The 23,377-nt window shown below is 41.9% G+C and overlaps 1 protein-coding gene across 4 annotated transcripts in view; it reads left to right on the top strand.

Moving 5' to 3' along the window:
- The window catches only part of LOC117259344 (nesprin-2), a 53,743-nt gene extending 32,360 nt beyond the window's left edge, over positions 1-21,383 (top strand). The window contains exons 4-14 of one of the 4 annotated variants that reach the window (XR_013490995.1): positions 334-516; positions 1,021-1,155; positions 1,248-1,442; positions 2,021-2,150; positions 2,254-2,424; positions 2,709-2,809; positions 7,921-8,160; positions 13,399-13,554; positions 13,963-14,018; positions 15,733-15,981; positions 20,504-21,383. Coding sequence is in view for 3 of the 4 variants with exons in the window: in XM_078167377.1 (XP_078023503.1) it covers positions 334-516; positions 1,021-1,155; positions 1,248-1,442; positions 2,021-2,150; positions 2,254-2,424; positions 2,709-2,809; positions 7,921-8,160; positions 13,399-13,554; positions 13,963-14,018; positions 15,733-15,925 (1,560 nt within the window). In the remaining variant the exon portion in view is untranslated. Of the gene's footprint in view, positions 1-333; positions 517-1,020; positions 1,156-1,247; positions 1,443-2,020; positions 2,151-2,253; positions 2,425-2,708; positions 2,810-7,920; positions 8,161-13,398; positions 13,555-13,962; positions 14,019-15,732 lie in introns of all 4 variants that reach the window. The other 3 variants (XM_078167377.1, XM_078167378.1, XM_033630625.2) reach the window with 3 other exon arrangements.
- Positions 21,384-23,377: the final 1,994 nt, after the last annotated feature.

Raw genomic sequence — 23,377 nt, 5'->3', positions numbered from 1 at the left:
TGGCCTCCACAGTCACCAGATCTCAGTCCAATAGAGCACCTTTGGGGTGTGCTGGAACGGGAGATTCTCATCATGGATGTGCAGCCGACAAATCTGCAGCAACTGTGTGATGTCATCATGTCAATATGGACCAACATCTCTGAGGAATGAGAAACAGCTTCTCAAATCCAAAGATTTGATGCATTTCTTTGTCAAATGTGATTGTAAACCAACAGGCTAATTCACTGCATGACTTCAATGCACAGGACTTATGGGTAATGGAGTCCTCTAAAGATGTCTGAGTTGTTTTGTGTAGCTGTAGGAAAAAAACATGCTTTTGCTGTATGTGTTTAGAGGCTGCGGTGCGAGGCCGGATCTCGTCTTGTCCAGTTGGACAGTCTGACCCAGAAGAATCGGACACTGACTCGGCTGTTTCAAGGCGCCATGCAGGCGCGGCTGCTGGCGATGGCAAGGGAGTGTGGGCAACGATGGGACAATGTGAACGCCAAACTGGAATCCATCACCAGACAACTCAAGGTCAGAGTCCCACCCAATAAAATACCCAAATAAGTAGTGTACTTCCAATAATATCTTGTATTTTGTTAAAGCATAGAAAGCGATTTTAGTTAATTAATGCTGCGGTTGAATTTTCATGTTGCTGATTCTGACATCTAGAGTTTTGGGTGAGATGAGAACCAAAAGGTAAATTTTGGTTCTACTGCAGCAGCAACTCCACACTTTACCTAAGTAAATGTTAAATCAGGTGTATTCACATGCTCACACTTATTGTTGGCAGAAAAGATCTTTGGTGCCAAAAATGTAAAGTCCAAAAAACATTTTCTAAAGTTAGATTGCATGTTTACCAGGTAGTGCAGTGTACCTGTGATCTGTTTAATCATTTAGGAGAAATTGAATTTAGCTTCAGGCAGAAATGTGGAAAAAATGACATTAAAACACTAAAAAATCCTTTATTGAAGCATTTGTGAACCATCAGAGCAAAGAAAGAGAGATTTGTGTGTATCTCTATTTCTTCTCTGTCAGCTCTTTGTCTCGGAGTGGGAGGGGTTTGAGGCAGAGAGGGAGGAGCTCACTCTCTGGTTGGCTGACCTGGACGTCCGTCTGACCGATGTCGATCACCTGACAGGAAACACCTGCGAAAAGCTGAGACAACTGCAGGTTTGTGTGTTTGTGTTATATAACTAAATGCATGTGTTTTCCTACCTTATGTATATGTTTTGGTTTTTTTATGTGTGTGTGTGTGTGTGCAGTCCTTCCAGCAGTGTGTGTGTGTGAACTCCGGCCGTGTGAACGTCCTGCTGCAGCGTGGGGAGGCCTTGATCCAGCGCAGCCAGCCAACTGATGCTCAGCATGTGGAGAGTCGGCTGCTGGAGCTGCTGCGGCGCTGCAGCCTCGTCTACAACAACATCGCCCGAACACACACGCGGCTGCTGAGCATGAGACTGGTACACACACACAGACACACACTCATTGTGACAGCTGAAATGAATGGCAGTGAACTCACACAGATGTAAATATACATGAAGGTGGAGTGAAGCTCACACAGACATCTACTTGGACTCAAGAATGAACTGATTAGAATTTGGTGGTCAAAGGTCACTGTGACTTCACAAAACATGCTTTCGGCCTCAATTCAGAAATTCATCCACTAATTATGACAAAATTTCTCATAAATGTCTAACAGGAAAAAAATAATTAAGTGACGGCATTTTATATCCAAAAGGTCAAAGGTCACCTTCACTGTGACATCATAATGTTCTGCATAAAATACTTTTATGGCCACTAATCAGCGTCATATCTCAGGAACAGAAGGGGAGACATTTGGACAGATACTGAATTGGTGACTCTAATCTTGAACCTGTGCTGATTGTATAGATCTTCTGTGTGTGAAGCATCCATGTTTTCACTGACATGGGTGGAGACTGTAACATGCTAACATGTAGCATACACAACCACAAGGTGGTAATTCTAATGTTCATTTCTTTTTCTCTTCCTCCCCCTCTTCCTCCTGCTCCTCCTCCAGGTGTTTGAGGATGACTGGATTCTATCTCAGGCTACAGACTCTGGTTGTCCTTCAGAGACTGTATTAGAGGAAGAGGGAGTGCTTGATAAAACCAACCTGGACCTCCCTGCTTTATCAAACCATCCGAAAGGTTAACTGAAACACTAAACATTTAATTACAGGTATTAATGACTCACTAAAGGACAACTGCTGACATTCAGTAATAAATCAAACTGTTTGTGTCTTTTCTCTAGATTCCAGCCAATCGGCTAACCACACCCCGGCCTTCTCCTCTCCCATTCACCTCCCTCCTCAGTCCTCACCTACCCACGAGCACCTGGGGCTGGAGTGGGACCCCTCGGTTGATGTTGGTCGCTCTGTTTCCTGTGACGATGCCGACTCGTCGTATTTCAGTGTCAGCACAGGTAGGAATATTTTCAAGTGTCTGTCATATAAAATTTCCTCACAGGAACATTTGAGTCTTTTTTTTCACTGTTATTTCTCAGTAGCTACAGATCCAACACCTCGTTTACCAGACCACCATGAAGGGCCGCAGGCAACTGTAGGGTGTTTTTTAAACGTATGTCAGGATAAGACTGAAAGACTGCTGAACGTTCCGGGCTTTAGGTTTTGGTGTTGGCTATAATGAATATAAGTTGCCCTCAATGAAACATACTCTTATGGATGAGTGCTCTGTGTGTGTTTCAAGGTCTGTGTCACAGAGATGGTGTGAAGAGGCGGAGCTACCTCAGCTCCCTCGGCTCTCTGTCTGACATCAGCAATGACATCAACAACCAGGAAACAGATCTGGTGAGTTAAACAAGAACAGCCCCCTTGAGTTTTCTGATAAAAATAAATTCATTATGGTTCAGAGGAAAAAGAGACGTCATCAATTAAAAAATATCAGACAACAGACATTTCAAGTTCTTTATTGTTGTGTGCACAGTTACAGTGACGCAGTCATTGGCTCCCTCCAACAGTGCTCATAAATATACTAAATATAATAATGCAATATAAAAACACACAAACCTGTGGCATCACCCAGTGCACTATTGAGTACTGTTGTCCTACGTTATGATGCGTTATTTGTAAAACAGTTCCCTCAGTATGGCGCACCTGGTGCATGTCTTACACTAGTCACAGGTGATCAAACATAGTGTCACCATTCTAATGCCAAAATGTAACTACTTTGTAGAAATCCCACACAAACAACACTTAACATTTAGCACAACTATTCAAACATATAATGTGTGAGTTTCACTGACCCACCACTGTTATTTTTTATGTTATGACTGTGGGTGTCGGAGTGGGTTTGGCCACGCAACCATACACGCAACAAGGAAGTCTGGGCCACTGCTGATTTTGTCAGATGCCAGGGGTCCGTCCCAAGTCTCTCATTTTTATAGTGCTACTGCTAGCTCCTCGCTTGAACCGAAAGTCGTTTGAGGTCTGCCATCTTCTAGGCCGTCCCAAGTCTCTTATTTGTGCAGCAAGGAGCTAGCGCTAGGAGCTAGCAGCAAGCTTTAAGCAGCTACGAGCTAGGATGGTCGAGAGCTTCCTATCCAGAAGAGTTTTTCAGCTGAATGCCATGACGTATAAATACCCGCCCTCTACATCTGGCACATTTGAACGAGATGGTGGAGAAACAGTACAGGAGTAAGTACCAGTTACATGCATTCTTTGCAATGAGTCACTGTAATTCACGTACCTACTTCAAAGAGTAATGATATTTCATGCAAGATTGTTATGTTGCAATTAGGTTTATTTCAGTCACAACCCATTGCGTTGTTCATTGGACTGTCGGTGATGTGCGGCTGCTACATGCAAAAGTGTGTGACCAGAGTCATGATGGCGGGGGGTGGTGGGGCTACTGTTTTGGTCAGCGAATATAATGAGACTTGGGATGTACCCATAGTACCGCCAGACGCTGGCTGCTTCCTTACGGAGCAGATCCAGTGGTGCCGCCGTCATCAGGAATGGATGTCGCTTCACGTGACGCTTCAGTGGAAAGGACGTCTCATGTCTCTTAAACCGACAATGCTCGCTCATCACTCCTAGCGCTAGCTCCTCACATTTTTTCCTAGGTGGGAGGGGCTAAACAGCTAGCAAAGTCGGCTAGGTAAGATAACTAGCAGTAATTTAAGAGACTTGGGACAGACCCCAGGATGTCACTATCTATGATATAGCCTGATGCTCGCTGATTGGCTGGGAGAAATCACACCTCACAGAGAGGCATGGGGAGGCCATTTTGAATTTTGTCCACTGAAGTTAGCTATGTTCTTTTGCCTGATGAAGGGGGACTCTGGTCTTTTTCAACCTGGAGCCTGTTGCAATATGGAGAGTTTTCCAGCCTGTTAATGTACGTCCAAAAAAATTTTTTTTGGTCAAAATTTCACGAGAGGTGACGTGTTGCAGAAAGAAATTGTTTGGAGTAGAGAAAGTGTATTTTACTCTAATCAAAAATATTTTCATTGTCACGGCTGAATGTTTAGCTGATTTCAGTGATGTGAAAAAGTCTGCAAGGTATCAGAACGAGACTTCTCCTTTTGCAAAACTTGGTGCGGAACAAGTGAAAGGTACAAAAAATGTTTCATTTCACTGCAGGGATTCTTTCCATAATGTTGTTGTAGTAGCGTAGTATGGGTGAGCTCCGACAAGGCTCTGACAGCACGATTGTGCTCCATAGACTCTCATGCAATCGCTTCTGATTCTCCTCTATTCAGGCTGGTTTTGTGGATGTGGAGCTAAATGCTGAGCCTAGAGATCATTGTGAATAAATGATACTCGTTACCTGGAGAGGTTGGAAGGAGATATGTCTGTCTTCCCTGTTTAGGGTTAGCTAGCTAGCTAATGAAGGTATAGCCTCCTGAATGCTGCTTTTGCTTTTTGATAATTATAACAGTGAAACAAAGACCGACCCTGCTGTACAGGAACCAGTGAAGGGAAGCAGGGAAACTTTGCTCATATTCAACCAGCTGTGTGTCATCGCATTGTGCGCAGATGACTGTTGTTTGGCTTCCCCTGGAGATCCTCACCCATCCACCAGCAGAGGTCCGGCGGCTGGCGGCACGGGGGAAAGCCAAACAACGTTAATCTGTGATGACACACAGCTGGTTCAGTATCAGCAAAGTTTCCCTTTATATTTATTGTCTTGTGTGGCGATCAGCAGTGATGTGGTGGTTCACTTTTACACTGTGATCTGTAGCCTATAGTTCGGCTCTAGCTTCTAACTATCTTTGTCTTTTTAACCTGTTGTTGCTGCTGAGTCAGTTTGCCATCCTGGATATATCCTTCAAACACAGACTGTAGACCCCTCTGTCTGCTCCCAAAAATATGATAACATTAGCCAAGTGTCGTTGTCAGTGTACAGTTGCCTGCAGGAATTACTTATAGCCTGTTTGGCTATTGTGACTGCAGCTGTCTCCCTCAATACTTACCTAATTAGAATTTTTTGTCTCCATTAGCCTCTAGACACAAAAACAAAAAGGGCACCTCTGTGGCGTCATATTCAAACTGTCAATTTAACGAGCCCAAACCAGCTAACATGGAGAAACAGTTTGACAATTTATGTATCGTTTTCCAAGTATTCATAATGATTTTGACGCTAACTTTTGCTCCAAACTGCCATTTCCTTCTAATGTCACTTGGCAACACAAAAGCGAGAGGTGCTGAAATGATTCATTTTAATGTATTTATTTATTTGAAACATTCAAACTGATGTGTTGTTGGAGGACGACTACAGAGGAGCAACATCAGGCCGAAATAAGAACAAAACCATGTGGTGTTTACCTCTAACTTCATTGTACACTCTCTGTTGCTCTGCTCTGACCCAGATGCTACATGGCCCAGAGGCTTCGTCTGTCTGTCTGTCTGTCTGTCTGTCCCACACACACAGACACACACGTACACAGTCATTGATGTTTCGATACACCAGCTATCTAAAAATGTTCTCCGTGGCTGCGTGCCGGCTTTATGAGCTGGTTACAACAGTTCACCTCCTCTACTGCTGATTTATTGATGACGCCTGCAGGATGTGGCACCTCTATATGTTGTTGTCAGTTTCCTCTTTTAGCTTTATTTTGGCGAGACAGGAGTGTGTCAGCAGCTGCACAAGAGAGAGAGAGGCAGACACAGAAATAAAGAGATAAAAAATGGAGAAGGAAAAAAAAGACATGCGTCCATGAACTGTGGGGAAACAGAGGCGCGAAGCGAAATATTGAAGTGATTTGAGTATCCTCCTCTGCTCGCCTGCAGCTCCCCCCTCTCTCTGCCTCTCTGTCTGTTTCACACCCACACACTGTTGCCCTGTCGGTGAACCCCAAAGCCCAACAGGAAAAGAGACGAACAGAGAGACGCACGTAAAACTGAATTAGCATCTGATCACAGCTGCAGCATCCCAACAAAGACATCAAAGTGTGTGTACACTCTGAAAGAAAAAGAAAAAATACAATCTTATGTATTTGCTGGATGTGTAGAGACGTGATGTCAGCACGCCCTGCCTGCAGGCTCAGCTTGGCGCTGTCTGCCCAGAGGACTCTTCATGTTTGTACTTTATTAATCTGCGACCGTGTGACCTCGTCTGCTTGTATGCCGCAAGAATTCTGAATGCAAGTCAAAAGATGGAGATTACACCTCTGATCAATTTCAGGCGTCACCAGTTTAACTTAAATTCACACTTCTTTGACAATATGGTGCAGAACCCACTGTCCTGTGGTACAACTCTTCGTCATGGTAGTTTTGCATGTTTTAGCTAATTTCCTACACTTCATTTTTTACATCATTTTTAGATCATTATTTATATAGCCCACTATCAAAAATCACAGTTTGCCTCATGGGGCTTTACAATCTGTGCAACAGACGACACCCTTTGTCCTCAAACCCTCACAGCAGATGAGGAGAACCTCCCCCCAAAACAACTTCAACAGGGACAAAAAATGGAAGAAACCACAGGCAGAGAAACCGTCTGTCCCAGGACAGACAGACAGGAAATGGATGTCTTGTGGACAGATTAGACCAACGTAATAAAATCACAGTATAGACATTCCACTCATCTGCTAAAGAGAATTATATTAACAAACTCTGAAAATTATTATAATTGTAATGAGGAAGTTTGTAAATGTGGTTACTTTTTTAAGCTTTGCAAAAAGGAGTGTAACTGAAGTGCCACACAATAATGTTGGCACTTTGATAGGACAAAAAGGGCACTGAACATTACGCCTCTGTGCCGGCGATAGCGGTGGCTGGAGGCATTATGTTTTTGGGTTGTCCGTCCGCCTGTACATCTCATTCTTGTGAACGGGATATCTCAAGGGAATTCCTTTAAATTTGGCACAAAGGTCAGCTTCACTGTGACATCATAATGTTCTGCATAAAACACTTTTCTGGCCATTAGTTAACGTCATATCTCAGAAACAGAAGAGGAACTATATGGTCAGATATTGAAGTGGTGACTCCAATCTTAGGTGTTAATCTTGAAACTGTGCTGATTGTACAGATCTTCTGTCCTGTCAGAGGGACAATGGGTGTGAAGCACCCATGTTTTCACAAACATAGATGTAAACTATAAGAGAAACTTGACTGGTGCATGGAGGCATGCAACCATAGGGTGATAAATCTAGTTTAAATTGCACTACAGTGAAACGAAGCTGTGGTTGCTTGAAAATTAGGAAATCATTTAAAAGCCTGGATGGTATGATCTGGTGAAAAGTCAGCAGTTAGGAACCTTCCAAACCCTTGAACAAGCCCTTTTAAAAGAGTATTAGGTCTCTATGTCTGAGTTCACACTAGTAAGTTTCCACATTATGACACATAACAAAATAAACCAAAACAAGAAACTGTTACAGGCTGGATCATCTGAATGGCATAAAATGACTTTTTTCCAAACCTAAGTCTTCTGTGTATATTATCTGTTTTCTGTGCAGCGATTGGAGGGATGGCTTGACCACGCCCAGCCCAGTGTCTTCCCTCCAGTCACAACCCAGAGGGGCGGGACTCGGACAAACAGAGACCAGTGGGCGACCTCAACTCCTGACAGACAGGACGGTGAACCAGTCAGCTTTGACGGTGGGCGCGTGAGGGCGTGGCTGGGAGTCCAGAGTCCCGGCCCTCCAGAAAGGAGGACTTCCTGTTCCAGAGCTGTGCAGACGGACGGGCAGGTGGAGGTGGGTGACCTTCATTCACACTACTGAAACTTGACGAGCAATTACTCTTGACCAAAATACATTCTTTCTGACAATTCTTTGTTCTACTGCCAACATTTTGCAAAATGAAAGAATTAACTTGGCAGCTGTAAGTTCATATTTCACCTCTATTTCAAGGATAAATTTGATGATATTCCATATAGTTTTTTAAATTGTCAAGACGTTCTATGAAAAGACTCAAACTAACACCGAATGTATCTACGAACAAGTATTGCAATAAATCTTTTTCCTCCACTGTTGTTAAAAACACATCAGTGAGTCACACTGTTGTTCCTTCATCACCATGAAAACACACTCTGTAGTTATTCTGACTGAATCCCACATATACTGTTGCGCTGCCACAAATACTCACAAGAGCACCAAATGTGGATTAATGCACCGCTGAAAATAGTCCCCAACAGACAGGGAGTCAAAGAGTATCAGAATATCAGAACATCATAACACATTATTGGTTTTGTGCTTTTCGTGAGATTTGTTGACAATAACAACAATATAAACCTTATTGTTTTGTCTTATTTTTATGCCTCTGCTCTGCTGATAGCTGTGGCCAGAGGCTGGTTTTGGGTTGTTTTTTTGTCTGTACGTCTCATTCTCTAAACGGGATTTCTCAAGAGGAAGTTGGTTCAGACTTCAACTAGTATTCAGTGATGAACTGATTAGACTTTGTGGTCAAACGTCAAAGGTCAGCGTGACCTCACAAAACATGTTTTTAGCCAAAACTCAAAACTTCATCCACTAATTAAAATTTCGCACAAATGTCTAATCGAAGGAAAATTATGAAATGATGACATTTTGTATCCAAATGTTCAACGATCAACTTTATTGTGGCATCAAAATGTTTTCTGGCCAAGGAATGCCTTGAGGGAATTTCTTCAAATTTGGCACAAATGTCCACTCGGACTCAGCAATGAACTGATTAGATTTTGGTCGTTAGAGGTCACTGTGACCTCACAAAATATGTTTTTGGCCAAGATAAAATGATGAGTGGATGACTTTTCTTATCCAAAAGGTCAAAGCTTAACTTCACTTTGACATCATCACATTTTTTCTGGCTATTACTCGACATCATATCACAGGAACAGAAGGGGAGACATTTGGTCAGATGCTGAATTGGTGACTCCAATCTTCGGTGTCCACCTTGAAACTGTGCTGACTGTATAGATCTTCTATAGATCATGTTTTAAATTTGCAGCTTTTTGCAGCAACATGTGAAGCATTGTCAGCCGTCATCGCTACATATGAGTCTGGACAGACATGAATGTAAACTGTAACTGCAGCTTAACTGGTTCGCGGAAGCATGCGACCACACGGTGATAATTCTAGTTTGCTGAGCTTGTTTTCTGTGGAGTTCAGCATTAACATTCAGCGCATGGCATCACATGAACATCGTCTGTGCGTGTAAAAACTCCTGACCTGACTCTCGAGACATTCACCAATTTGCTCTCTCTTTTTCTCAAACACACACACACAAATGGCTGCCCTTGTGGGGACCAACCTTGTTATGGAAGGTGACAAAATAACTGAATGAGGACAATGCAGGAGGATACCTAGTGTGTAAGTAGTAGATGTGAAAGTCCACTGACAAAGCTGCGATATGTGATGACTTAGGATGAGAACGTGTTCAGAGGTTTGGTTAGGGAGTGTCTGAAGTATACAGGCCTTTTAAGTCTTGTTAAAGTTGTGGGGTCTAACGTGATGAAACTTCACTCTCAGGTTAAGATGAAGAACTTATTGTCACAGTTTGTCACAAGTAAGAGTGAGCAACTTTAATAATTATGAGCAAGAACAGTGCTGTTGATGATTTAAAGTTGTCCAACAACTCTTCTCTCAGTCTCAAAAATCACAACAAATGTGTGCCTGCGTACTCCATAGACTGTAAAAAATAATGGGCATAGCTACTGTGAGGTTGCCCATTGGTTTATGGACCAATTATTGGAACCAATTAAATGAACCAATATTTATTCTCCACTGCCAACTTGGCTTTTTGGAGTCAGAGGGGATCATATTTGGATGAGAGGCTAGAGCTGTGAAGAAGTGAGGAGTGAATCTGACTCAATGACTGCAGCAAGTTGCACGCAGCCTGTCAATCAAGCAGCCCTGCACTTAAATATGCGTAACTTTGGGCCTTAATAAAATATAAATGGGTGAGTTATAGAAATTCACCTCCTGCACAGTTGTCATGAATGTTGAAATTAGCTCAGAGTCCAAAACTGTTTTTTGTACCAGGCTGTAAACATGTTTATTACTGCTGTAGAGTTGAGTATTTTATCACAGAGCTCTATGGGGACTTAGGCCCAATCCCAATACCCCCCTTGTCCACTACCCCGTAGCCCTTGGCCCTACCCCTTGGCCCTCAAAATGAAGCAACATGGGGTAGGGGTTGAAATCTTTCCCTAGAAATTGGGACACCACTCACTACGTCACTGCGTCAGTTACGTTCACGCATACATAACTATTTTAAACAGGAAGCTGCGAGCCATCTACATTTCCAACCGGCATCTACAATGGAGTCTCCGGTTGAGTTCATCCTACCGATCTCGTTTGCCGCATTCATCATGCTTCGTTTGATGAACGACAGACGACAGGGGACTTCAGCTCGCTAGCTATCCAGCTAACATTACGAGGCAGCATAGTTATACTAGCTGGCGTGTTATCGTAATGTGAAAAGTCCGACAATTTTGCAGAACAGGACAGATGACAGACGCCAGATAGCGCGAGCTAGCTAGCTAGCTAACAAGCAACCTCACGACGGTAACATTAGCAATGTATGAACTTTTTTCCCCGTCTCTTGCTCAGTGGTAGCCATGGCGATGTCTGCCCCTTGCTGGCAAGTCAGCATCTGAAATCTCTCGCTCCGAAGGGCTAGTTTCATACCCACTACCCCTCATTATCCCCCCTACCCCTACATGCAAAAAGGAATTGGGACACCACTACCCCTTGCGGGAACGCGCAAATCTAGGGGTAGGGCTAAGGGGGGGTATTGGGACGGGCCCTTACGGTTTTGTAGCCAGCCTCAAGTGGCCATTAGAGGAACTGCAGTTTTTGGCACTTGCACACTGGCCTCATTTCTCAGCCTCAGAGGTTGCCACTTGGCATACTTGCAAATGTTGATGCAGACTAACCAGCACACAGACTTGTTTAGTGCTCACTCAGTTCTTTTCTCCTTAATTTACTTCTGTACTTTTTGACCCCAAAATGTGGGTTGAGAAACGGATTCCCCACGAAGTCATTAATACACATACAGTAGGTTGTCTTACTTACACACAGTATGTCATTGTTATCTCTCTCACTTTGCTCAGCATTGTAAAGAGTTCCAGCAAACACACACACTGAGTGATGTGCCCTCTCACCAGAAGCTCCATCAACATTCATACTCATCACCCTTTATTTTTCCACCTTTTGCAAAGACAGATTCCTCAATATCTGTCCTCTAACCCTCCTCTCTGTTTCCCCTTTCCGACTTCACTTTCCTCTCTCCATCTGACTTCATTGGCCTTCTCTCCCTCTCTCATTACTGGTGAAAGCGCCTATTTATTCTCCTCTTCCTCCGTCTCGTCCGCCGCTCCTCAGGCCGCCGAAATGAATCCATAAAGTCTTGATTTATGCATCGAGTCTGGCTGCACTTTAACTGTCGCCATAAAAACAGGAGAGAAACACACAGACTTCCTCCTTTCCTTCCTTCCTTTTTACTTCCACTTTCCTTCATCTCTGTTTTTCCTCTGTGTGACTTACAACCCGTTACAGATTACTGTCTGTGTACGGGAGAGAGAGGTAAAGTTGGTAGATGAGTTTTTAAGGGTCAGATCTGATGACAAAGTGTGTGCGTTATTGTAATTAGAGCGCTTTTGAGCACACTCATTTGCAATATGGGAGTTTGATTGAACGCATGTTTGTGCGTAATAGCATTGGCACTTTCTAATGGAGGTTCATTACTGACAAAACTATCGAGCAAGCACAAAACAAATTGGAGCAGAAATCAACCTGCGAGTCCAGATTTGAGAGCAGCGAAGGAGAGAATCAGGAGTTTAATCGATGTTTGGGACAGCTTGTGTACAAATTCAGACTGAGAGCTGAACAAACTGTTGAATTGTAATTTGAGGCATCATCCTGACCCTCCCTCCCCGTGTGCTCCATCATCTCGGGGGTGAAGTTTTGCCACTTTGACAGAACTTAGCATAGCTGGACTAAGTGTGATGTCTGGAAAACATCCTCTTAACTGTGTTATGAATATGAATTCAATATGCCTCTCTGCAGAGCAGTGAGTTGACAATGTCACCACCTCTAGGACAGGGTGACATTTTTTCTTCCCCCAGAACTTTATTGATGCTGCAGGGCCATGGTTAACCTGTGCACAGTGCTGGGCAATAGCATAGTCCCTGTTTTGTGTGCAGATTGTAGTTTTGTATTCTGATATACGAATCTTTAAAGCTCTTTTGGTTTGTCTGACATAAACCAGACTACAAGGCTGTTTCAGTATGTAGACAGCATGTGTGCTGCTGCAGTTTATTAAGGATTTTATGGAGTAAGTTGTCCCAGTATGTGTAAAGCACTTGGTGTCTGAAGAGCAAGAACATTATGCACAGTGGCCATAGTGAAAAAAAAATCCTATAGAAAAACTACAATCGATATTTTATCGATACAGCATTTCCACACAAAATATTGCGACGCTTCTTTGGTGTATCAGTCCCCCCCCCCAATGGCTACATGGACAGACATGGATGTAAACTGAAGAGGCAAACAACCACAAGATGGAAATTATAGTTTAATCTGAACTCATCCAGTCATGTTTGTAACAGCAAAGTTTAGGTATCCAGTGTAAAGATGTAAAAACACTCTGCAACTGCAACAGCTCTGTTAGAATGTATTAAAAAGGACTAAAACCAATTTAACACAGCTTTGAAATGACAGTGATCAAATGTTGGGCAATTTTTTTATAGTCTGCATTCAAAAACCTGGAAGCCTTGCTACTTGACTTGGACTTGGACTTGGACTTGACCCAGAAGACATAAAGAGAACTCTGGCTGGCAACTAACATGTCTGTCGCAAATTCTGCCTAGGCGCCCCCCCGGGGGGGGGGGAGGGTTGAAACAGCTGTAGATGTTGCAGATGTGGAGAGTGTTGACAGCTTTAACCTTCACTAATTAGACTTTATCACCGTCCATCCATTAACAGACTGTATTTAACTGTTCTGTGTTACAGTGCTACCTGGATGAACGCCACAGTGACACACCCAACCATCTGCGTCCTCATTTCAACAACACACAACAGTCTTTTCCTGCCCCCTCCTCTTCACCCTCACATGACCTAAAAGCTTCGCCTGATTGGACAGGGCACCGATATCGATCAGATCTTCAGGTGAGTAGGCAGCATCGGTTGGTTATCTTAATTTTGGATGATAAACCAGATAAATTATCATAGAAATGTTGTTGGTGTTTTTGGTCGCAGCTTTCCCTGAAAGAGGCTTGTTGTCATGGCACATAATATACAGTGTCGAGACTGCCAGAGGATTTCATCCATTCACAGTAATTAAAGTGTCAAAAATTAATGTAGTATTGATTTATTGATGGAAAATAATACGCAGAGAACCTTTTAAATAAGTAGTAGTAATAAGACATAGTGTCAGTCATGCCCTCTGGGGAGGAATAAACTCTGTGTGTGTGCAGATATTTCTGAGCTGATATATTCCTGAAAAGTTTTCCTGTGAAAGTAAGAAATGTTGCCTGAAACCACAGCGGATCAACAGAAGCTCTCTCTGTTCCCCAGGCTGAAGAAGAGCAGTCCTGTTGTGAGGAAGCTGAGCGTCTTCTCTCCGAACAAAGGTGAGAAAAGAGTTGTGTGCAGATGGAGCGATAAAAGACGCAGGCTGACTGTAATATGCAGGATTTTTCTAAAACCACGGAGATAGGCAGAACAGTGTCCTTTGTGTTGATGAAGAGAAAAACAGAAGGTCAAGTTTTTCATCACATCATTAACAAGAATACTGCTCAGTGTTTGCACACAGTTTGTGGTGTTGCATGCCATTTTGTGCCCCACCTGTGTCTGTGGAACATGCATGTACATTATTAGGGACCTCGGCCGAAGTCAGAGGACCCTTTTGTTTCTGGTACTTTTATTCTTTATTCTTTCTCCCACCGCCTCTTTGAGCTGGAATTAGACCCCCTAAACATGCTCAAAAACTCACCAAAATTGGTACGCATGTCAGGACTGGCGAATAATTTGATAAAATGAAAAAAATTAACCCCCAAACTGCCAAAATGGGCTCTCTAGTGCCACCTAGATCTACTAAAATGGCTCCTGCAGCCCGTAGAAATGTCGTAGAAAGATCAAACCAAAACTGGCTTGTTTGTCTCATCGAGACCTACAAATCATGCGCTGACACCCCTGACCTAAATCCAACAGGAAGTGAGCTAGTGCCTCTGAACTTAACATGAGCAAATGTGGAGAAATTGTCAGCTGTGAGCTAGACATGTTAAACTTGCGACCAAGATCGCATTTTTGAGTCCACAAACATAAAACCTATATGTCTGTGTTCGGGACGAGTGTATCTCTCTGCTGATATGCTCAGATTAAGGATTGGACCCACGGTTTGGAAATAAAAGGGAGGAGTTCGACACATTTTAAAGCCATCTCCATCTGCCTGGTCTCTCACAGCTTGTCTCTCCCTCTGCTGCATGTAAGTCAGTGTGTGCGTGTCTCACAATCTTTATAGGACAGATTGCAGCAGCAGAATCTTCATTTGAAACAGCATCTACACATTATATACCAGTGTTTTCCATCTCCCACATACTACTACAGCCTTTATTACTTATAATACTGTTGCCACTTTTGTGATTATGACCGTTAAATACATTTTGTAATGCACTGTAATATAAAGTCCCTCAAACATGACCTTGCGTACCCTTGACATTGCTTGTTTTCTCGACATTTCGACTCTTACGAATATTTCGCACTGTCTGCGTGAGCTGGAGGCCAAAACGGCGTGAGGCCGAGGTCCCGCCCAACACTGCTTGCAGCTTTAATTTAGCTTTTGAGGTATGATCATTTTTATGAGCAGAGTGCAAAAGCTTTGTGATAGATACATCATTTATTCCTGTGGCACCACTGCGCATTTCTGCACCACATGTAATGCAATGCAGTGACATCATTCTGAGCGAACAACATGATCACTTGAAAGACAGAAGCCTTAGCTTTCTGCTGCAAAATGAATGAGCTGCTGTTCTAGCTGTTATGGTTTTTATTATAGAGGGATATATACTAGATAATGCAAACAACGATCTCCCGCAGCCATTACGGGGAAATGCCGGTGTTCATTACTGCAAAATATCCCATTTGCATGGCACATAATTTAACATGTCAATGACTGCTTGATAAATTATAGTTTCATTAAAAAACCACTAAGGTTTATCAACACGTAAGTTTAGCATCTAACTTGTTCCTTCTAGTTAAGCTCCACCTGTTGCCCAAAAGTAGATCTTCTAGCTCCACAGCTGAGCATTCAAACCAGACAGTAACACCTCCACCTCTCCTCCACAGTATGACCTCCAGCAGCAGGGCCTCGTCCTCCCTGCTCTGCCCAGCCCTCCTCTACCTCCTTCTGGCTGCAGCTCTGGCTCTCCTGGCCTATCTGATCTGGGTCGTCCTGGAGCCGCCGTGTCACCGCAGCAGCAGGATGCATCGTAGTTTCCACCTGGCACTGAGATATGTCAACGGACCCCCGCCTACCTGAGGACCACCCAGAGACAGTTTGACCGAAGCACTTTCCTCAGGCTCGACAGAACAGAGGTTTGCAGCTCACCATGTAATGCTCATTTCAATGAACCCACAAGAGTCAAACATCAAAGATCTGACAGTGATGTGCAGGAATACAGGATGAAGAAGCAACTTAATAAAACCTTGAATCAAGGGCAGCACTGAGTGTCACACATACACGTTTTTCTCCACATTTTCCAACATAATTTCCATTATGATCCAACTATGTTTTCTCTAACTACAAAACTAGCTTCTTCCTGTATTAAACTCGGGCTGCAGCATGGTTTTGGTGCAACCCAAATGTCAGTTAGTTAATAGTCTGAACTTCAACTGTTTCTTCTTTAAGTGATGAGCCACTGAAAGATGAAAATGTTCTCATTATACAACCTCATTTTTGGAATATCACAATAAAGTTGGCTTCATTTTAAAACCAATTAGATGTAAACACATAACCAGTGTCGGATCCAACCCTCTGAGACCTTCATCCTCATCTTCATCCCTCCCTGTATCACTCATCATTGAGGCTGGCGACCTGTCAGAGAATTTGTCAGTGGTGTCTGGGCTTTTTGTAGAGTTCTCAACCCCCTTCTCCTCCCCTGCCTTATCTTCAGCCTCCTTGCCCTCCTGCCCCTAGTCCTCAGTCCCCTTGACCCGCTGCCCTTCATCCTCATCACAGTCATTAATAGTCTCTTGCCTCAGTTGCCTCACAGTCTGCAGCCAAGTCACTCAAATCTGACTCTGTGTCAGGGTCATCAGCATGTTGGGGCTCCCCTTCCAGCTCAGTCCTTAGATTGTGGCTTTCTGCTGTCTCAGCATCCTCCACCGGGGCCTTTGTTCTCAGTTACCTCACTTTAAAGTCCTGTTGAAGGTCTGGTACAGTGCAGTAAAATATTTCTGCTGTCGCCACATCATGACACATGGAGGTGTCCACCCTGGTTCTCTCCTTCTGGGTCAGGTGCTTTTTGACCTGACTGCTCACAGTTAATCATGTTAAGTTGATGGTGATGGTGCCCTTGAGGCCAGCATCATGCCAGGCTGTGTTCAGGTGAGCGCTCAATTTGGTGAGATGCTTCCTGTCAGCTGCATGAAAAACGTGCTATGTGTAATGTGTATCACCTTCCTCAGCCAAGTATCCTCCTCCTCATTGAGGGCCACAGTGGTGTGGCCAGATGTTCTTTGGGTCTTGTCATCTCCAACCCACACAAGATTCATCTTCTTCCTGATCTATGTCCAGGACCTCTTCCATTTTCAGTGATGTGAAGACAACTGGCTGGTGTCCAGTTGGTATAGGTGGGAAGCCAGTTATGTACCCCAGCAGCATGGATATAGTTGTGACCATGGCCTTCCTCGTCAGTTTGGAGCAACGTTGGTATCACTTTCTTGGCCTTGGCGAAGAAGGCACTCTGATCTTCCGCACTCACACGGTTCCTAAAGTTCAAGCGTTGAAGTCAAAGATGGTTGTGGATTTGTTGCCCTGAGCTCTTGTAACTTTTCCACAATAGGCACCTGCTTGGCTTTGAACATAAAGTCATCAACTTCATGTTGGGGTGCAGCGCACAGATCCCACAGGTGCTTACCCACCTGAGACCAGCCCGGGTTGTCACACATTGGGCAAGTGAGCTTTCCTGCACCATGCCCACCTGCCCAGCAGAGGAGGGGTTCTGGATCTTGTTTCATTGAATGACACTGTGAACATGGACAAACTCGATACAACATTATACAGCCTTTAATGAAGTGAGACAATTCCACTGGTTCTGTGTGCTGTTTACATTTTTTCTTTAACTTTCTAAAAGTGGTCATCACTCAGAATCTATAAAAAGAGACAGGTTGCTGCATCAGTTTAAGAAAAAATACTTTGATATCTATTGGAAACAGCTTTTTTACATTCATTTTATAAACAAAGTTTAAGACGTGAGAAAGACAGTTTATCCTTGTCCTTAAAAACAGTAATCTGACCAAAGAAACAACCAGTTTTACTTACCACTTACTGCCTTCTTCGGGAACTTTTTCAGACTCAATGTTCTGGTGTGTATTTTTTGCATCACACAGCAATTTAACTGGTCTGGACGCAAACTTTTCCAAACCTCCGTTGTTTGAGGACAAGGAATGACTATGCGAGATTGACAGGTTGCAAACCTTTAAAAATATTATTAAATGTTGACAGCTTAAGATGCGATTTTATGCACCAACAAAAGAGAGATTTTAGAAATACTCTCTCGTGCTTTGTGGCAGCTGATGTGGGTGGTGTGTTGAGATTAAATGAGCAGTTTGTATAATATTTTATAACTCCTGAAAGGTAAGGGACAAAATCAAATCATGTTTAGGTTTGAAACATAAGATTTCAGTTTGAGTTTAGTTCTTTCCAATAATTCGCAGTAACCTGTCCATTAAATTAACAGTCTAAACACAATATGCTGCCTTTAGATTTAAAATATATCTTTGTCTCTTACTAGGAGCTGTAGGCTACATGAAAATAATACGGTAGCACATTTCTGCCCGTGTAATGAATAAAGATCCAATAAGTCATTAAAGTTAGAAACCTTTTTAAAATAAGTTAGTATACCAAAATGATAAATTAAAAACCCAAAATAGAAACAAGACTAGCTCATTATTTTGACATAGTAACTCATTATGAAATACCAATTCATCATTTTAAGATACTTACTCATTACTTTTGAGAAAGCTGCATATTTTTAGATACTAAATATTTAAAGAAACTAAGTCATTATTTTGAGATGCTAATTATTCTGAGATAGTATCAGTAAGTAATAAGAAGCTTTCTTAAAATAATGAGTAAGTAACCCAAAATGACAAATTAGTATCTCAAAAAAATTAGTATCTAATGAAAGAGTTAGTATTGCAAAATACTGGGTTGGTATCCTAAAATAATGAGAAGCTTTCTTAAAATAATGAGTTAGTGTCATTATTTCAAGAGAGCTTTTCATTGTTTTGAGTAAGTCGGCTTTATCGACAGTGGGGCTCAGTATCTTAAAAAAATGAACTGATGAGTTTTCTTTTTCTTCATCACACTGGCTTGATGGGCTTCCATATGAAACATGTCTGGCTTCACCCGCTCAGAAATAATATTCCAAAGTCCATGCCTTAAAGAATATATATACCGCCTAAATATAGTAGAACGTATGTAAACTAATGGGAAGTTGTACTATGTAGATTTATCTTTGCATATGAGATTTTTCTGTCAGTAAAATTATTCCTAACTGCCTCATTTTCTAGACCAATGCTACGTTATTGTAGCATCAGCTGATTAAATGTCCACATCAATGTGTTCAAAGTTGTAAATCTGCTTTGTTTGTTAGTAATTCCAATGTTGCAGTAGTTGCTTAGAAAAAAACAGAAGAATCATAGATGTCTTTTTTTTCTGTTGAATAAATGCAGTGTATGTTTGAAAGATTGAGGGGGTTAAAAATGAGAAAGAGTCTGACTTGTACAGCTGTTTATTTCCTTTTTTCCTAGATATGAAATCATAATTAATAACGTAGAAACACTGTACTAGCACAGTAGGAAAGTGAGGTCAGCAGTCACAGCCAGAATAATTTTATGACTCATGTTGTGTAAAAAAACAAAACAAAAAACAACAACATGTAATGACGCAGACGCTAATGTTTTGACTTTAGAGGATTTACTTCCTTGTTCACACAGGTTATATCTCTAAACTCTAATCTGTACTTATGTAGCCAAAGCTAATGTAAAGGATGCAGCTCACAGGCTAGCTTTGTGCTGCCCCCATGGATACAGCATTGGCGGTGAGGCCCCGTTCAGTCCTATGAAAGTTGCTCAGTCACTCATGAAGCCAAAATCACTCAATTTCCATGTTATAAAATTATCCGGACAATCACTAATGTTTCAGCAACATTGGGCTCATAGAGCAGACGCACTAGAGACTTACGGCCACTGACCGAGCGGCTAATGTCCAGTTTAGCGCTGTGCTAACTTCAGTGCTGATAAAATTAGTTAATCTTGCAGCTCTTTTAGAATTTTCAAAAGATGCTGGACCGAATGGATTAAATCTTGATAGTGGAGCAAGTCCTTTTGCGGAGGTTGTGACTCTAAAAATATATATAAATGTCTTTTTCCCAATGTAAGTCTATGGGAAAAAGTCTTTTTGGGCCCATTGGCATCACACGACAGACCCTGAAAATTGCAATACCACTGTTTGGCCACTACGAAAATTGACTTCAAAGCCTGGTACACTTCCTGGGGGCCTGCTTTCCTCTTAATAACTCTGTGTAATACTTAATTAAAGTACCATTTATGACAAAATTATGAAGTATTTTGTACTTAATATTGACCACTAACTGCCTTTACACCGTGATAGCACTTGTATTTAAAATTCATTAAGATGTTTTGCAAAAAGGGAAATGTGTTGAGGGTAACATTTGTCAAAGTTTTAAGGACTAAGTCCTTTTTTGTGTGTCTATTTTTATTTATTGTTTTAGTCCATTAACTACAAATCACATATCTGTACATCACTGCTGGCCTTTTTCTAAACAACCAAAAGTGTTAATGATTTTGGTTTTCCTTTTTTTTTTCTCAGGCAGCTTTTGGTTTCAGTTCATTTCTCCAAAGATCATCTCATAGTGACTCATCTTTCTGCAGAGACATTATCACAGCCGAGATCCAGTCTGTATTTATTGTAGTAAAGTTGTGTTGTTGGTGTTTGATGATGCGTTTTAAATGCAGTTAGATTTTAAAAGCCCTTAGTGCTTTTCCAAAGAACAATAAATTCACTGTGACCAAAATAAAACCATACATGATGGATTATTTGCAGCTAGTTTTGGTACAGCAGTAGTGCACAGAGTATATCTGATGATTATTAAAGGGGCTAAAACATGAAAAAGAAACATGGTTTCTGAAAGGGAAGTTTGATGGTTTATCTTTTGTTTGTTTGTGGAGTTCTGACTGATTTTGTACTTTAACTGTCCACTAAGTGTCAATAATGTCACGCTCCAGCAGGAACAAGGTGCTGCCTGCTTTATTATTGTGTGTTTAAAGGGACTGAAGAGTTTTGTGTTCCCAGCATCATGTAACAGCTGTGAGAGACCACCTGTGTGTGACTGCAGCTCAGTCAGTGACTTGTTAAAACCCAAATGTCTCAGGGGAAGGTTCTTAAAACAAGTAGATTTCAGGAGGATCAATAGTTGTTAAAGCTGGCGTCCGTGGGCTGTGTCATGATGATGATGATGATGGTGATGATGGTGATGATGATGATAACGTGTTTTGAGCCTTTTGAGGTTGAGAGAATCATTGAAAAGGGAACTTTGTAAACCAACTGCCATCTAAATATTTCACTGTTTTTTAGTTGAAGGTTTGTTTTTTTGGTCATTGTTAAATATTTCAAAAACAGATCCAATCAGATGTTCTTGCTTTTGTACTTGTTTGAAGATGAATAAAATGAACTGTATGAAACATTTAGATTTTCGAGATCATTGTGTCAGTTCTGTTTTGTGTGAACGCACCACAAAAAATCTATTAGTGTTTCTCATATATAGAATTTATTTTAGTGGGAGAGACACTAAAACTGTGTTTATTTCTGCCTCTCAGAAGTCTCAGTGGACATACATTTAACAGTGAGAGATTTTTATGCCTCCATACTGGTGATAACTGTGGCCAGAGGCCTTCCATTTTTGGGTTGTCTGTCCGTCTGTCCCATTCTCGTGAACACAATATCTCAAGAACGCCTTGAGGGAAGTTTTTAACCTTTTGGTCAAAAGTCAGTGTGACCTCACAAAACATGCTTCTGGTCATAACTCAAGAATTCATGCACTAATTATGACAAACTTCACACAAATGTTTAACAGGATAAAATGATGATGTGATGACATTTTTTATCCAAAAGGTCAAAGGTCAGCTTCACTGTGACATCATCATGTTCTGCATAAAACGCTTCTCAGGCCATTGTTCAGCATCATATCTCAGGAACAGAAGGGGAGACATTTGGTCAGATACTGAATTGGTGACTCTAATGTTGTGCTGATCGTATAGATCTTCTGTGTGTGAAGCATCCATGTTTTCACTGACATGGATATAAACTGTAACTGCAACCTGACTGATGTGCAGAGACGCACAATAGTGGGCGGTAATTGTAGTTATTGATATAATGCATAACTTTCAATCAATTTAATTTATTTTCCTTGCAGATATGAGGTTCAGTGCTTAAGATCTTTGCCTTAAAGGGGAACTAACGTTTTTTTCAACCTGGGCCCTATTTTCCAATCTACTTTTGTCTAAATGAGTGATAGGATGTTCAATATGTGACATGTCTCCAGTATGAAGCTAGGGCTGACCTGCCTGCAGCCCGTGAGCGCGCACTATATTAAATAATAGGGCACTCAGACAGCGTCAAACAACGTCAAAATACGTCCACTAAAAGTGCATTTTTTTCACACAGATAGGCTCAGATTGTTAGTATAATTATCTGACAACATAACGGAAAGGGGAAATGAACGTGTGTGTTTACCTTTAGCTGGATTCAGACATGTTCCTCTGCCTGTTGCTGCTCCCTCTCTCTCCTCGTCCGCTCTTCAGTTTCAATGAGCTCTGCGTCTGTGTACGTCCGTGTACTCCGTGTTCAAATAAATACGGGCGCTCATCAAATTCAAATGGCTCATCCAGATCCACTTGGTCAAAATCGGATAAAAATTCAGCCATGACTACTCCAAACAGAGTAACTCCTCGCATTTGTAATGTCGCTCCAGCGGTAACTTCCTGCAGCAACTCAAATCTAGCAAGACATGAGATTTCAGAGCCAGACTTTGACGCTCTGAGTGAGTGTTTTGACTTGCCACAGCAAACATGTCCGAATTTTTACCCGATTTTGACCAGCTGGATCTGGATGAGCCATTTGAATCTATAAATCTTGTGTATTGATCTGCTCAGACCCAGAAACCACCATTTTTGGGGGTTCAGAAGAAACGTCAATGTTACCAAACGTTTTGTTGAAACTTTCCCACATTCCAACCGAATCGTCAGCATTGCATTTTATGTGTCTGCAAACCATGGGTACGTTACATTTGTAGCAGACATGTTGAACTACATTTCAACCACATTGTGTGGTTAACATGATGTTAGGCTTAGGCACAAAAAACATTTGGTTATTTTAAGGAAAAGATTGCATATGGCCTAAAATACCCTGGTTTTGAAAATGTTAAAGTTCACGTTTTCAGGCTTCATCGATCGGCATCCATCCTTTGAGTGACAGAGCAAATGTGATAGAATCCAAATTCAGAATGTAAATATATCTTTGCTTCTATTTTAGACCAAGTTTACTTTTAGAATACATCACAGCAGTTTGACTGCACTGTTTCAAGGTACTTTATTTGAGTATTTCTATTTTATGCCACCTTATATTTCTACTACATTACAATCCAGACAAATATTGTACTTTTTATTTTAAGATACTTTCTGCTTT

Source organism: Epinephelus lanceolatus, chromosome 4 (assembly GCF_041903045.1).
Source record: "Epinephelus lanceolatus isolate andai-2023 chromosome 4, ASM4190304v1, whole genome shotgun sequence".
NCBI lineage: Eukaryota > Metazoa > Chordata > Actinopteri > Perciformes > Serranidae > Epinephelus > Epinephelus lanceolatus.
The sequence above is the reverse complement of the archived record's forward strand: the minus strand, read 5'-3'. Positions and strand labels throughout refer to the sequence as shown.